The sequence below is a fragment of the Macaca fascicularis genome, chromosome 15, assembly GCF_037993035.2.
Source record: "Macaca fascicularis isolate 582-1 chromosome 15, T2T-MFA8v1.1".
In the NCBI taxonomy this organism is placed as follows: Eukaryota; Metazoa; Chordata; class Mammalia; order Primates; family Cercopithecidae; genus Macaca; species Macaca fascicularis.
The window spans coordinates 61,250,770-61,267,607 of NC_088389.1; the positions used below are offsets into that span (position 1 = coordinate 61,250,770).

At 52.0% G+C, this 16,838-nt stretch overlaps 1 protein-coding gene across 1 annotated transcript in view; it reads left to right on the forward strand.

Annotated features, from left to right (window-relative positions):
• Positions 1 to 1,088: 1,088 nt before the first annotated feature.
• Positions 1,089 to 16,838, forward strand: part of SHB (SH2 domain containing adaptor protein B) — a 152,268-nt gene continuing 136,518 nt past the window's right edge. Inside the window, exon 1 of the mRNA XM_005581249.5 lies at positions 1,089 to 2,390. Coding sequence (XP_005581306.4) covers positions 1,671 to 2,390 — 720 coding nt within the window. The 5' untranslated portion in view covers positions 1,089 to 1,670. The remainder of the gene's footprint in view (positions 2,391 to 16,838) is intronic.

Genomic DNA, 16,838 nt, shown 5'->3' on the forward strand with positions numbered 1-16,838 from the left:
ACGCAGTCTGGCTCTGTTGCCCAGGCCGGAGTGAAGTGGTGTGATCTCGGCTCACTGCAACCTCTGCCTCAGCCTCCCGAGTAGCTGGGATTACAGGTGCCTGCCACCACACCTGGCTAATTTTTCTATTTTTACAGCGGGGTTTCACCATCTTGGCCAGGCTAGTATTGAACTTCTGACCTCGTGATCCACCCGCCTCAGCCTCCCAAAGTGTTGGGATTATAGGCGTGAGCCACCGCACCCGGCCGAGTTCCTGTATTAAATGGAGCCCTGCCAGCCCCTACAACATAAGGCATTAAACGTTCCCACAACTTGCTCCGCCAGGCTGGCAGTGAACAGGGCTAAAGCCTCGACTTCCTCAGAGGTGAAAAGGTAAGCAAACATTCCGACCTCCCCTAGACTTGCTCTCGGATTGGTGCTGGGCCCGGCTCCCACCGCCTATCCCGGCCACATCCGTCATCTGGACTGCTAATACACTCATTAGCATAAAGATTCCTCCGAAGACCCGGTGCACGGGGCTGAACCGGAGTCTGTCCCTTTAAGGAAAAGGGGGACAGCCAGTCTGTCCCTAAGGACACTCGGCACTGCATTTCCTCCACACGGGCCACGCTGTAAACTAGAAAGGTTGCGTGTTAATCCACCCCCACTCCTCAACCCCGACAGGGGGATCCTTGGAGTGAACAACGCGCGGGGTCCCGGAGGACTGCGGACAGGTTTGGCCTCTGCGCGTAGCAGGCTCCGCCAGGCAACCTCTCGCCCGAGGCAGCGGCGAGCAGCAAGCTAGGCGGAGCCGGCTGCGCGGCGGGACCCCGGCGCCCTGGGGCACGACCCTGGTGCTGGCGCCTGGGCGGCCGCGGGAGGTGGCGCGTGCCGGAGCGGAGAGGTGCGCCCACCCCAGGCCCGGGCGCGAGGGAGGCGGGGCTTGGGCCGCGGCCCCGGGCCAGGCTCGCGGGGTGGGCGGTGCTGGGTCTGCGGGGGCGGACGGGGGGCGGGGCGCGCGCGGGCTCCGGGAGGGCGGGACGGCGGCGCGGGGCGGGCTCTGGCGGCCTGAGTGTCACACACGCGGCGGCTCGGGAGGCGGCGGCGGCAGTGGCAGCGACAGGCGCCGCCGGGACGGGCACGGGCGCGCGGGCTCGGGCGGGCGCCGGCTGCCTCCCTCCGTCGCTCGCTGTCTCTCCCGGCCGCGTTCTCCTCGGCTGCGCGGCAGAGCTCGCCCCAGCGCTCGCAGGAAGGAAGAAGGGAGCCGAGGACGCCGAGAAGTTCCCGCGGCAGCCGCAGATCCCGGCCAAGGCGGAGGCTGCGGCTCCGACGGGGCAGGAGCGCGCTCCACGGCGGGGGGCTCACGGCCACAGGGTCCGCGGCGGTAGCGCTCGGACCTTCCGCTCTCCCCCGGGCCGTGGGCCGGGACCCCATGAGACGCGCCCACGAGGGGCGCGAGATCCCTAGCTCGGGCGGCGCTAGGCGGAGGGCGGTGCTGCAGCTGCCGGAGCCAGAGAGCTGCCGGCAGGAGGCGGCGGCGGCGAGAACTTGAACTTGGCGTCGCGAGCGGGCGCCCCGGACGCCCCCCGCCGGGGCCGGGGCGCCGAGGGACCTGCGCGGCAGCGCTGCCCCCCGAATGGCCGCGGCGGCGGACCGGGCTCCCACGCCGCGGCCCTAGGCGGCCTCTCGCCATGGCCAAGTGGCTAAACAAGTACTTCAGCTTGGGCAACAGCAAGACCAAGAGCCCACCGCAGCCGCCGCGGCCAGACTACCGCGAGCAGCGGCGCCGGGGCGAGCGGCCCTCGCAGCCCCCCCAGGCCGTGCCGCAGGCCTCCTCCGCTGCTTCGGCGTCCTGCGGTCCGGCCACCGCCTCCTGCTTCTCGGCCTCCTCGGGCTCCCTGCCCGACGACAGCGGCAGCACCAGCGACCTCATCCGCGCCTACCGCGCGCAGAAGGAACGCGACTTCGAGGACCCCTACAACGGACCTGGCTCGTCGCTGCGCAAACTGCGCGCCATGTGCCGCCTGGACTACTGCGGCGGCGGCGGCGGGGAGCCAGGCGGGGTGCAGCGCGCCTTTTCGGCCTCGTCCGCGTCGGGCGCCGCGGGCTGTTGCTGCGCCTCCTCGGGCGCGGGGGCCGCCGCGTCGTCGTCCTCCTCCTCCGGCTCCCCGCACCTCTACCGCAGCAGCAGCGAGCGGCGGCCCGCCACGCCGGCCGAGGTGCGCTACATCTCCCCCAAGCACCGCCTCATCAAAGTGGAGAGCGCGGCGGGCGGCGGGGCCGGGGACCCCCTGGGGGGCGCCTGCGCGGGCGGCCGCACCTGGAGCCCGACGGCTTGCGGAGGCAAGAAACTGCTCAACAAGTGCGCCGCCTCAGCCGCGGAGGAGAGCGGGGCCGGCAAGAAGGACAAGGTAAGGTGCCCCTTGGCCTCTTCCCGAGGTTCCAAAAGAGCCACGGTGCGCACGGGGAAACCAAGGCACCCACCGCTCTGGTGTCGAGTCCCTACTTCAGCTTCGGCCTAGGACCCTGGGTCGGGGCTGGCGTGCTGCTTCCCCGGTTCTGCCCCCTCCCGCTCGCTTTTCCTGGGACCGGCGGCCTCCTGACACCACCGCTTTCGCCGCTGCTCCCAGAACGTCTCCTCTCTGAGCCCACAGCCCGAGCGAGAGCGCCCGGCCCAGCCTTGTCCCAGGAAGACGGACCCAGCCAGCCCTTCCGGCTGCCAAGGAGTAAAGTCAGAGTCAGAGCTGTCAAGGACTTCAAAGAGCTTTGACTCCTGACTCCCCTTACTCCAGCCTCCACCCTCCGCTCACGCTCTAGGTGGGGAACTGAGGTCCAGAGCAAGGAAGGGACTCGCCCAATATTACACAGCATTCTTGGTGGCAGATCTGGACCGGCTGTCTCCAGCGTGTATATGTAAATCCCTCGCGGCTGCCCTGCCCGGCCCTGCCCCGCCCCGCCCCACCCCGCCCCACCCCACCCCCAGCTCCAGGTTTCCAAATTCGGGCTGCCTGGTACCGGAGCTGCTCCGGGAACCTCCACGCGTGCTTTTCCGGTTGAAATGCGCTGCCTCCAAGAGCGCTCCTCACCGAACCCGTCAGTTCCTGCCGCTGCGCGCGGGAGGGGGTCAGCCTATCAGGCCCGGCTGGAAGGAGACCCCACCCCTCCTATCCTCACCTGCTTCCTTCCTGACCTCAACCCTACCCCATACGGTACCAGGAACACGGGGGCGGGGGGACTTTGTGACAACCCCCTTCCTAACGCATTAGGCCATCTAGTTCCCTCCCTTTGAAGCAGACGAGTTAATTACAGCCAGACTAGGCCCCCTCCTCCTCCTTCACACTCCTGTGAAGCCCTCCCTTCCCCCATAAAATAATACTTGTTCTGTCTACTTCTGGTGGAAGGCAGTGTTTTGATTAAATCTGAGGCCCGGTGGGAGAGCTTCTTCCTTCTCAGCGCCCTGGTCCGTGTCTGTTGTTCTCCCCACCTTCTTCCCCCAAAGATAAACCTTTGCCCAGGCCTGGGCTGGGGGAGACAGATTAAGAGTCTGAGTTCCTTTTAGGACTGGACGTCCAGACAGCAGTGAGGCAGGCTCTTACCTGCCAGCTGGTGCCTGGAAAGGGATCTTATTTGTTTGCCAGGAGAGAGGAGGAAGGGAATGTCCCTCCTCTAGTTTTTCTGCCTGGCCTCCTCTCCCCGAGGTCCCCGGAATATCCCATCCCCTGCTTGATCTGCATGGGCAGTCCGTGGAGGATCCCACCTCTCCCTGGAGGCAGTTTGGGGCACGCCTCGGAAGCTTGGACTCTGGGTTTCCTAAGCACCCAGGATGCCACACCTAGATGACAACTAGCTGGGAGCCAGGTGGCCACCCAGGAGCTGCCTTGGGAGAGGGGGTAGATTTCCCTGGGAGCCACCAGGACCCTGGGCTTGTGGTTGATCAGTGAGGGAAACACCAGATAGGCTCTGTGCAGTCTTATGCATGGCCCAGGCTTGGCTTGGTGCAGGCACTGGGGAGGTCTTGAATATAAAAGGCGGCACGATAGGGTCACGCAACTGCACCGGACTTTATGCATCCTCCTTGTTACCCTGCAGCCACACCCCAGGTGGGCAGATCTCCTTTCTGTTTCACTGCTAGTGGTTCAAAACTTCAGTAAATATTTTTTTCCAAATTACAATTAAGACTGTTTCAAACACTGAGAAATGATTTGTTTTATAGCCAGGTTGTCAAGATGTTTAAGACTTGACTTCTTTTCATCACCAGATATTTCTTATGGGTCTTTTCTGTGCCCTCCCCTGCTGGGTGCTGGAGCAGAGACCCTCTGCAGTGAATGCTATGACAGAGGCCATAGTGGCATGATGGTGATGAGTGCTATGATGAGACCTTGTGTTACAGGGTTACAGGAAGGATGAAGGGCACGGGAGAGGTTGGGGGGTGTGGCATCGAGGAGTGCACCTTGGAGGCAGGGCCGTTATTGTGAGGGGGGTGGTGGTCACCATGGTTGGCTGGAGAAGAGCCCTGTGCTTCAGGGAACTGCAGGTGAAGTCCCATGTGGCTGAAATTGAGAGGTTGAGATAAGTTGGGCAGGGCCTGGATCAGGGAGGACCTTGTAAGCTAAGCACAGAGGGGGCCTGTGAAGGGATTTAGCTGTGAGAGTGTTGTGATCAGATATGATTTTTTAGAAGATCTCTCTGGGCTGCTTTTCACCTACTAGGTTGTGACTGTAAGACCTTTGATCTTTTGAGAAGTTGTCCAGATGTTCTTTCTACCCAGGAGGGAGGAGGCAGCCAGAGAGGGTCAGCAGAACGTTCTAGTGCAGTGATCCTCAAACTTTAGTGTGCCTAGAGGGCTGGTTACAATAGATTGCTGGGGTCCATCCTGCAGCAACTAATTGAGCATGCCTGGTGGGGAACCTGCGTATTTGCATTCCAGCATTTCCCAGGTTGAGGGGAAGTGGCTGAGGGTCCTGGGACCATGCTTTGAAAACCACTCATGCAACAGTGGCTTCTTCTTAACTGTCCATCTGGGTCTTCTGGTCAGGGCAGCCTTGGAATGCAGAGACTCTGGATGCCCTTGTTTCTGCCATCTGTGTGTGGCTACTTCCTGATCCTTGGCCAGCACCCCTCCACCCCCACCCCATCATGCAGTCAGGAAGCAGTTGTTTTCACATTATTTCCAGCCAGACAGCTTTTGGGAGGCCAGGCACACTGTAGATCCAGCCTTCCTTCTGCCCCTCACTCATGGATCCAGGAAAACCCACTTCTGGCTCCTCGTTTAGTCTTTGTCCATTGTTAGAGGTCTCACCCTCTCACCTAAGCTGGAGTGCAGTGGCGCAGCTATGGCTCACTGCAGCCTCAACCTCCCAGGCTCAAACAATCCTCCCACCTTAGCCTCCTGAGTTACTGGGGCCACGTACTGTCACACCTGGCTAATTTTTTTATTTGTAGAGATCAGGTGTCGCTACGTTGCCCAGGCTCCTGGGCTCAAGTGATCCTCCTGCCTTGGCCTCCCAAAGTGCTGGGATTACAAGTGAGAGCCACAGCACCCCACCCACTTTTCCGATTGTAATTATTTGGAAGAAAAACTAGCCTTACTCTAATGGTTTCTCCCCTAACATAGCCCATTTTTCCCAGCATTTACTTTGTGCTCAGAGATGTCTTGGTATAAGTGTGAGGAGGGGAGGTAATGAAGGATGCAGGAGATTTGTCCATATCTCTGGCCTGAGCCCCTGGAGGAGATTGACAGGAATTTCATCCTTTGTTTCCCAGTGTTTTTATCTTGGAGAATTTGGGGAGATCATCACCTAGGAGGTGGCTTTGAGCTGGATCTAGAGTTGGAAGTGGAATCCCAGCGCAGGGGAGAGGGTGACTGCAGGCTGCAGGAGTGCTTATGTGTCAGGGTGTGCATATGTAAGTGTATACGTGTGTGTGAACATAGACGTGTGCATGTACGTGTGTGTATGTGTATAAAATCTCAACATGGGGCCTGTTCTTGGAAAGCAGCATTTTCATGCAGCTGGGCCTTGTTTGGGGAATGAGAGATGACAATGTGAGAGAGGTAGGGGCTTGAAGTTAGACCCCACAGGGGAGACCTTGAAGGTTGTTGAGCCAGGGAAGGGATGTATTCAGAGCCATGGTGAAGGGGCATCCAGGCTATAAACAGCTGCCAAAATCTGGGGATCGAAGTTAGGGCACAGCTGTAGTTCTGGTGAGAGACGGTAAGGGCCTGAGCTCCTGGGAAGAGAAAATGAAACTGGAATAGGTAGACACATTATTCCTTCAAGTTGTGCTTTATTAAAAAAAAAAACAATGATTACAAAAGAGGCCAGTTACTTTGGTAGGTCTCCTTTTGTGCAGCCAAACAGGTCTTATCCAGTTATATTTTCTGCTGAAGTCTTGTTTCTTTTATTATAATTAAATAAATGTTGTTTCCACCACAATTAAGTCAGGATGCATCATGACATCAGTTTTCCCGGGTTTTAAATACATACTGATGTGTACCAACACTTTATATTTTGTCAGCATCCAGAGTTGAGTTAAATAACACTTTTTCCATAGTTACAGAATAAATAATATCATGTCTAACTTCTTTTTTTTTTTTTTTTTAACATCCAGCAAACAGTTTCTAAACTGCCTGCTAGGCAGGGGGAGTTCAGAGAGAAATAAGTGGTGGCTAACTTTCCAAGAAGGAAGCTTCTCAGTTTGCAGTTGAATACCAGCTTCTCCTGGTCTAGTCAGGGAGACAGATACAACCAGAGAGACAATATCACAACCTGAGGAATGCCAGAAGTGTGTACAGAGGGCTAGGAGGGCCTGAACTTGCCTGGGAAGCCAAAGAGGGCCTTCAGGAGAAGATCGCCCTTGAGCTGAGCGTAGAAGGCTGAGTGGGAATTCCCGAAGCAGGGGAGTGGGGAAGAGGGCTTTTCATGCAAAGGGAATAAAGCAGCCAGTGCCATGGCCTGGAGGCTGGAGAGGATGGCTGGGGGCAGCAGGGCAGGTGTGGCGGGAGACTGCAGAGGGACGTTGGAGCCCACAAAGGGAAGAAAGTCTCATGTGCCTTGCTGCATAGTTGTGAATTATCATTTGTCCTGTTTCACATACAATCATTGATGTAGGGCTTGATTGAAGCCAGGGTCAAACATGAGTTGTCAGTCATTCCCATTTGATGAACAGCCACATTCTCAGTTCTTAAAGTGTCACTGATGGAAAAGGTCAGGGTCGCACTTGGTAGCTGTGGTTTGGCTTGGGACACTTTCCCCTATGAAGTCCCATCCCCTGAAAGTAGTGTGAGAGAAATGCTGCGTATCAAATCCAGTTTTTCCTGGTTGAGTCCCCAGAAGGAAATGCATTCTCCAGGCTTCATAGTAATCACTTATTTGGTCATTTAATTCTCACCATCCCACTGGGAGAGGCTTGGCTGCTGTATTAGCTGTTGCTACATAACAAATCACCCCAAAACACCTGTGGTTTGATTGTGGGCCGTGCAGTCTCTATCGTAGCTCTTCAACTCTGCCACTGTAGCTTGAAAGCAGCCATGGACGATATGGAAATTAATGGGAACAGCTGTATTCCAATAAAACTTTACAAAAAACAGGCAGCTGACCTGTGCACTGTAGTTTCCAACCCCTGCTTTAAACGATAAGCTTTTATTATAGCCACGAGCCTGTATATCTGAGTCATTTTTCTGGTCTCAGTTGGGCTCACTCATGCCTTTGCAGTCAGTGGGGGTGGGGTGGGTATGCAGCCCTGCTGATCCTGGCTAGGCTTTCTTACGTGTTTGGTGGGCTGGTTTAGGATGGCTTTGGGCTGCAACAATTCAGCTCTGTTCTGTGTGGTCTCTCCTCCTCCAGCACATGTTCGTATGACAGCAGCAGGGTTCCAAGAAAAAGCAGGAGCGCATGAGGTCTCTTGAGGTTGGAAACTGGCACGCTGACCCTTCTGTTGACCAAAGCAAATCATAAGGCCAGCCACGATTCAAGGAGAGAGGAGGAGCTGCAGTGTCCCATGGCAAAGGGCAGGGATACAGGCAAGCCATTAATTAGAGCCTTCAATGCCATCATCTACCTTATCCCCATATTCCAGGTAAAGAAACTGAGGCTTAGAGAGGTTGATGACTTGCCTAATGTCACATAGCTACAAAGTGATAGAGCAAGGATCACACCAGTGCAGTCTTGAGTTCAAAACCTATATGCTTCCTCTATTTTCCATGGTTTCAATGGAAATAAGTAGTATAAAGCTTGGATATTTACAGGAATATGTGTTACATGTCTCCTCCTCCTCTTTACTTAATGCTACTTGCAGCCCTCTGCCCTAATTTCTCCGCTTTCAAGTTTGTCTTTGGTGTCCCTAGAAGAGGCCCTAGATCTGGCTTTTCTGTTTCTCTCTCCCATCTGCCTCAGAGTTCCAGAAATGAGATGTTAATGCAGCACTTGAGTTATTTTATAGAGAAATTCTGAGCACAGAGTTGGCACATCCCAAGGGACAGCTGCACAAAACGTGAGTCTTGTAACTGTCATGTCTTCTCATTCTAACACCAAGCATTCCTTCCCTTCAAGGATTCGCCAGGCTGTGTGTGCTCTGTTTGGAGAAAGAGACTGGCGGTACACTGGCCCTGATCAACAAGGAACTTAAGTTTCCTTGAAAGAGATCAGGTGACTGTCCTCTCTAATCTGACAATCTCAGAACATGACTGATTACCCCAGGGCTCAACCCCCATGACTTGACCATATCCTCTTTTTGCCCCCAGAGCATTTCTGACCCATAAAAATTAGCTTTAAAAGTCAAATCTGAAACAGCTGTGGTTTCCTCTGATCAGTCAGCAAGGTTGAACTTGCCTGTGGTCAAGCCTTCCCCTGATTAGTTTAGCTTGTGCTGGGAGAGCCCAGAAGTGGTGATCTGTGGGGAACGGGTAGGCCAGCTTGGCCCTAGAAAATAAACTGGGACGTGTGACTTTCCAACAGAGCTGGGATGCTGGCTGGCTGACGGCAACACACCCTGTGGTTTTCTGAAGTTGGTTGATGGTGGCGGTAGGAGTGGTGCTTTTTTCTTTTTTTGAGACAGGATCTCACTCCTGTCCCCCACACTGGAGTGCAGTGGCACAATTACAGCTCACTGCAGCCTCAACTTCCCGGGCTCAGGCGATTCTCCCACCTCAGCCTCTCAAGTAGCTGGGACTACAGGCAGGCACACAGCAGCACACCCAGATAATGTTTTGTTTTGTTTTGTTTTTTAAGTAGAGATGGGGTTTCACGATCTTGCCCAGGCTGATCTCAAACTCCTGGGCTCAAGTGATCCGTCCGCCTTGGCCTCCCAAAATGCTGGGATTACAGGTGTGAGCCACTGTGCCCAGAAGGTGGTGCATTTTCCGCGGGACAAAGGTGGTGGTCGTCTTTGACATCCTAACTTTCATATGGCCTGTGCTGACTGAGGAATTGCTATATTCAGGCCACCATGAGGAGCTGTGTGGATACAGGGATGAACCAGGGCCTGGATAGTGCCCGCCCCTGAAAAGCTTATCTTCTGGTTGAGGACACAGGAACCAAGGTTCAAACTCACATCTGTATGTCAGAATTTATCTGTAAATAAAGTGGTGTGGGTGAGCTAAAAGCCGTCTTGGCACAGAGACTGTTCTGGGCAGGGCCTTGATTTCATGGAGCCACAGGAGAAGCAGCGTGAGGAGGCAGTATTTGAGTAAGAAAAGCACAATCACTTGAATTAAGGGAGCTTTCCACTACAGTAATATTAGCTAATACTTTTATTGTACATGCTCTGAGCTAGGTGCAGTTCTGTGTGCTTTGTATGTAACCTTACTCCTCACTACAGTCCTTTGAGGTAGCTACTACTACTGCTGCTACTATTCTTGTTTTTACGTATGAGGAAACCAAGGCACAGAGAGGTTAAGTCACTTGTCTAAAGTCAGGTCGACTGGGCGGGGTGGTTCACGCCTGTAATCCCAGCACTTCCTGTAATCCCAGCACTTTGGGAGGCCGAGGTGGATCACCTAAGGTCGAGAGTTGGAGACCAGCCTGGCCAACATGGTGAAACCCCGTCTCTATTAAAAATACAAAAATTAGCTGGGCGTGGTGGTACATGCCTGTAATCCCAGCTACTTGGGAGGCTGAGGTGGGAGAACCGCTTGAATCCGGGAGGCAGAGGTTGTAGTGAGCCGAGATAGGGCCACTGCACTCCAGCCTGGGCGCCAGAGCGAGACTCCATCTAAAAAAACATAATAATAAAGTCAGACAGCCAGTAAGTGGCAGAGATGAGATGTGAAGCCAGATCCACATCTATTTGTAACCACTCTGCCATACTACTGCACAATCGCATGCCCGAATTTGCTCTATTGTCTCTGCCTTATTTGTGGCTAGACTTACTCTTTGTAAAATATCCCCTCTGTTGGCATGGTAGAAGTGACTGATTTCAACATTTATGTAAGTGTTCCACAGCTTAAAGGGGGCAGTTTCACACCGGTAATTTGTTTGCTTCTCAGAGCCACTCTGTGAGGAACGGGCTGTAATCTCCCTTTTGCAGATGGAGAAACAGAGGCTCACGGGGAGGAGTGCCTTCTGCCCTGCCTCGCAGCAGAGGCAGAGCTGGCGGCCAGTATCTGCTGTGTGTATTGACCTTGTGTTGAGGCCAGTGCCCTTTGTGCCGGCGTGGTGTGGAGGTGGCGTGGCCGAAGCTGGAGTCTACAGGAAGGGTGACAGCCTGATTGATTTCCGCTTCTTCCTGTGTTTTGATTCTGAAACGCTTTGCTGAGACCATTAAGGAGCATTGACAGAGGACCTTGCTTCCACAATGGAATTTTCCTTCTCTTCCTGTTTGGTATTTTCCAGTAATATTTCTATTAATGTTTCACTTTCAACCGCACTAACTTCCTGAGAATTTGAGCTTTCCTAACTCCCGAGGCAGGAAGAACTGAATTTTCCTCTAAATCATTCAGTGCCTTTCCATTTTCTCCAAGGGGAGCTGTCTCTGGATTTCCCATTATGCTGTAAAGGAAGGATCTTGGAGGTGGGTCCAGGGGATGGAGAGAGAATTAGAGCCCCAGGGAGTGACTCAGGCCCAGTTTTTTCCAAGCAGCATATAATACTCCTGGTCAGAAAGGGGCTTCCCAAGGCTAAGGAGGGGAGAGTGACTCGACAGGTGGGCGGGTGGGTGGGGGAAGCAGATCCCCTGGCCCACTGCCGGGCCTTGACTTACAGGCTGGACCCAGAGTTCCCAGTGTGGCTGTGAGAGCCCATGCCAAGTCCTTTCTTCTCATTCACTCATTCATTGTTGAGAGCCTGCTATGTGCTGGGGATTGTTCTGTTTAGGTGCCGGGAATAGAACCATGAACAAAGCAGATAAGAGTCTATGCTCCCCTGAGCTTGCTCTCTCATGACAGGAGTCAGGTAAATATAGTTATGTCAGGGGTAGGGACTGTGAAGAAAGTAAAGAGGAATAAAGAGGCGAGGGCAAGTGTGAATTTGGGGTGGGATGCTTTTTGTATGGGTGCTCAGAGAGGGCCTTGCTAAAGATTGTGATGGCATGAACCACCCTGCTCTCCGAGGAGGGCATTCCAGGCAGAGGGAAGAGGAACAGTGCAGAAGCCTGAGGCAGTAGCATGCCTGGGTGGTTCGGGGAGCAATGCAGAGATGAACGTGACTGAGCGGAGCAGGCAGAAGGAGGTGTGAAGGCCAATGAGGGCTGAGAGGTGTGGGGCAGAGGAAGTCGGGCCTCACAAGCATCGAAGAAGCCTTCCTCGCTAACCCTGGGTGAGATGGGGGCAGCAGAGGGTTCTGAGCAGAGGAGCCAACCACGCAACTGACTTGGGTTTTTAAAGGGTGGCTCTGGAGATTTTAGAGCAGAGGGCACCAGCGGGCAGACCGCTGGAAGCAGGGCTGTGGCAGCAGGTGATGAGAAGAGAGCAGATTCCCGTGTGTGGTGAAATTGGGCCTTGGGATTTCCTGACAGAGATGAGGGAGAAGAGCCAGAATGGCTGCAGGGTTTTGGCCCTGAGCAGCCACCAATGAAGCAGATTTAGCAGCTGAGGCCTGGGGGTCCAGGAGGTGCCTGAGATCCCAGGGAAGAAATGGATGGCCCTCTGTGTGGGCTCTGTGTAGGAGGAAATGGGGAAAACCATCGGGAAGAGGAGGCCTCATGGGAGATGGGTCCAGAGCAAGGTGTGGTTGGGGCATCCGAGACAGATGGGATCCCATCCACAGTGGCTGAGATTGGAAGGGGAACTCTGCTGTGTGCAGTCAGGGGTGGCCAGAGCTTGGGGCATGCCATGGTGTATTTGCCAGGGATAGGGGAAGGTGGCAAGGGGCCGGGCCCCACCTGCCACTGGTCTGAAATTGCCCCAATACTCCTAATTCAAAAGAGGCCACCTGCTGTGTTGCATGGCTGAGCTGGGCACCACAGGAGGGTGGAGACAGTGCAGTGATTAAGTCTCCAGGGACAGGGCTGGAGTAGCCACTGTTTTGCTCAGCAGAGCATTTCATTGCTGGCTGCTTCTGATAGGAAGTGGTCCCTTATATTGTGGGTTCACTGGTACATGGGCTACGGGGAGGATGCAAACAGAACTAGGAGGAATGAGAATTTTCAGGTTTCTCCAGGCTACAGCTAAATTCTAAAAATGAAAATCATCAGAAAGTTCTTAACAGTGAAACTTTACCATTTCGTTGGATGTGCACTGCCAGAATACCAGACAGCCTGGTAATCCCTCTGGTGCATTCCAAAGCCACACATGTGATTGGGGACTGTGTGGCATTTGCGAAATGGCGCGGTGCCTACCTGCCCTGTGTGGGGCCCCAAGTTGGCTGTGCTCTGAGCCAGTTCCTCAGAAAGGGGCCAGCTTGCATTTTGAGCTATAGTTCCACGTTTATCTTTTGACTAACCTTTTACCCCTTGTAACAAAATTAAGACAAGTTTGGTATAGAAAATAATAAGTAAGCAAAACTCAGAAGCCAATCCTAATTCTATAATTCAAAGAAACCACCATTAACATTTTACTACTTTTTTATCTAGCCATTTTTCAGTGCATATATATATATATGTGTTTATTTTTTCCTCCACAAAAATTAATACCATCTATTTTTTTTTAAACTTAAAGACACGGAAAGATGTCTACAATATCTTAAATATTTAACAATGGTAATTTAATAGCTGCATTGTATTCTGTTTACACGTTAGGCTTTTCCTCATTTTCACCAATTTAACAGTGCCATAATGAACATCTTTGTAACTTAATTATTTGCATAGGTCTGTGATTATTTCCTTGGGATTGATTCTGAGAATTGTTGGATAAGACAGCAAAAAGTTTGATACATACTTTCAAATTGTGTTCTAGAAAGACTTTACAAGTTGACACCTGTTCTACCCTTCTCACACAATCCTGGGAACTCTAATGCAAGTTAGTTGCATTTGCAGTTTCCTGGATTCCTTGTGCAAATGTGTGTTGACCATTTGTGTTGCTTTTCTAAAATTGTTTACTTTATCATCTGTTCATTCTTTTCTGCTGCAGGGTTTTCTCTGTTGATTTATAAGAATGCTTTGTGGATTAACAATGGCAGCTCCTTGCCTGCCATTTGGGTTGCAGAATATTTTTTAAAGTTTGTAATTTGCCCTTTGGTTCTATATGTGGCAATTGTTGGTTACAATGAATTGTTTTCTATTTAATCAGTCTCCACATTCATGATTTCTTGAGCATGCTGCTGAGAAAAGTCTTCCCGTTTGGGCACAGTGGCTCATGCCTGTAATCCCAGCACTTTGGGAGACCGAGATGGGTGGATCACATGAGCTTAGGAGTTCGAGACCAGCCTGGGCAGCATGGCAGAAACCCGTCTCTACTCAAAATACAAAAAATTAGCTGGGTGTGGTGACGTGCGCCTGTAGTTCCAGCTTCTTCAGAGGCTGAGGCACGATAATTGCTTGAACCCAGGAGACAGAGGTTGCAGTGAGCTGAAATCGTGCCAGTGTACTCCAGCCTGGAAGACAGAGCAAGACTGTCTCAAAAAAACGAAAAGTCTTCCCTACTCTAGTATTTATATTTTCTTCTAATACATTAATGGATTTTCTTTTCTTTTTTCTTTTTTTTTTACATTAAAATTTCCATCCCCCTAGAGTTTGATTTCATGGTATGAAGTATGGTTGTCATCTTGTTTTCCAAATGGCTAGTGTGTTTCTGGACACCCTGTATTATTTGTTAATGATCTGTCTGTTTTTTCAGGTACCTTTTTAGACTTAAATATTTTGACTCCATCTTGCCCTGACAGTGTTTAGGTCTCATCAGTGATTATGATAAGGACTATGAAGGCCTGTCTTTATAAAATGACACCTTTCTTCAGCAGATACCCATGCGCTTATTACACATTCAACTCCTGACATCTGAGGAAAGTAACTAGGTATTAACTAGGGCTTCATCTTTACCCACCACGGCAGAATGCCAAACCTGCTGTGGTGGGTAGGATGTGGCCAAGACAGCCTTGTCTTGCCTCTGGTGAAGTCTGCGTCCTCCTCAGATACCAGAGGCTGGGCTGTCTAGGTGTATTTGAGGCGATCACTTACGGTGGTCTGCCCTGCCCATGTGGCTTGAACCAAGCGAGTGTTTCAGTTTTCACAGTGATTTTTGTAGAGAGGGGGTGTAGTGTTCAGTCATCCGACCATATTCCAGCACTGCTCTGAGTCCTGTGGGACAATCAGAGACGGTTAAGCCTGGGTGCTCTAGCTCAGAGCCCAGGAGTGGGTATTGGAGGGGGAGAAATTCATTGCCAGCGTAGACAGGCAGGTAAATGACTCCCTGAACAAACAAGAGAAGCATTTGGGCTGAGGTGGGTGTGGCTGGTAGGAGAGTTCAGAATGGGTAGGATTTGAAGGTGTGGCCTGTCCACACAATTTTGGTCACTCAAATTTTTTAACACCTGCAAAAAGTCCAGGTGATCATAATTCACCAAGTTCTTCCTCTGCACCCCACCCCTTTCTGTCCCCCATCAACCCAGGTGTCCCGTGTCTTCAATCAGTGAGAGATTTTTTCCAGACCACTCTAGCCTGTTTCTCTTTTTCTGGCTCATGCTGGTGTCAGGAAAATCCATCCTGCAGTGTTTGCTGTGAGGCTGATGACATTAACAAAATTGGTATTAAAGGAACAGATTAAGTCCAGGAGTGTTCATGGGGAATAAATCCAGGAAAAAAATGCAGATTTCTGAACACTGCTGAACACGACTGTGGTTCTAAGAGGCTGAGGGTGTCTGCCTAACTCACCACACTGTGTGTCACATCACGTCACTGAACCCAGGACCAGCCCTAGCAGCACAGTAAAATTACCTGCACATTATTTTACAAATTTCAGTTCCCTAGGCTCCCATCCCAGATTAATTAATTTCTGGAGATGGGGCCAGGGCATCAGTAGTTTTTGAAGCTCCTAGATGATTGTGATCTGCAGCCAAGGTAGAAAGCGGCTGTCCTTGACCTTTGGTGTCCCAGAGAGCTGAGGATCACCCCATCCAACCCTCTTCCAAGCTGAAAACTTCCAGGGTTGAGATTTATCACCTTTTGTCCAGCCACCTTTGCACAGCTGAGGTTGACTTTTTTTTTTTTTTTTTCTTTTTTTTTTTTAATGTTTACTCTAGCTTGTTTAGCACCTGGTATTCACAGGAGTTCTGCTGGCTGAACTTTTTCTTTGTAGATTTGACTACTGTCTTGGTTTAACTCTCTGAGGTCAAGTAGAACCAGTCTAACCTTGCTTCTCATAAGGACCCTCACATGTGCGATTGTATCTTCAAAGGCAGAGAGAAGCTGCAGGCTATAACATTGTTCACAGAGTCAGATTCCCAGCCAGGACCCCAGCTGCTAAGGGCAAGGATGCTTTGATGTCACAACTGTGGGGGTCTTGATGGAGCCCAAGTCTAGGAGCTTCCTGTGGGCAGGAAGTAATAGGCTAGAGCAGGTTCCCAGTGGGTGAGTTGAAGTTGGCACTGAGGTGTTAACTGTGCAGGCAGGTGACTGGATGGGGAACAAGGTCAGATTCCCAGGTGGATTTGGGGAGTCTCAGCAAAGGAACTGTCAGAAGTGGGTTCCAGAGGAGTAGGTGGCAAGTGGAGCAGAGGTTGTCTGGCTGAAAGCAGTGTGATGTCAGGGTTGGGCATTCCCTGTCCTGGTTCTTGGCCGCCTTGTGGGGGCTAGCTGGCAAGGTCATATACCACAGGAGCCCAGGGCTGTTGCTCCAGACACAGCAGAACCCAAGTGTGTCCCACTGTGGTGGCGTGAAACACTCACTGGCTTTAGGGTCAGAAGTCCAGAGCTCAAATCCTAGCTCTGGTGCTTGGAAGCTTAGTAACTTGGGACAAGTGATTAAATTCTCTGGGTCTGGAATGCCCCATCCGCTATGTAGGTAAAATAGTAATATATGGTGTTTCCTGACCATTCACTCTGTCACCATAGGCAACGCTTCCAGTACTTGATCCTTACTGTGGGTCTTTGAGGTAGTGCTATGAGAACCCCCATTTTACAGATGGTAAGGCATTTGGGAGATGAGGTTCTGGGGAAGTACATTGGGTCATTGTGAGGATTAAATAAAATCGTTTGTTGAAATGGCTGAGCATAATGTCTAGCATTTAGGAAGAGCTTTATGAATGTTTTATATTATTTTGGCCTGTGTGTCTTGGGCCTCAGTCCAGTTTGGAACTTCGGGCTTTCTATAGCCACAGTAAAGTCAGTGGGCTTGCCCTTTCTGGACTGATGATGTGGTCCTCAAAAAGTGAACCTGTCCTTATCTTGATGGGTCTGCTTATGGTTAAGCTTTACCTAGGATCACTGCTCTGATCTAAGAGCTTGAGGTACGTTAGCTCACTGATTCCCACAACACCCCATAGGAGGCAAGTTCT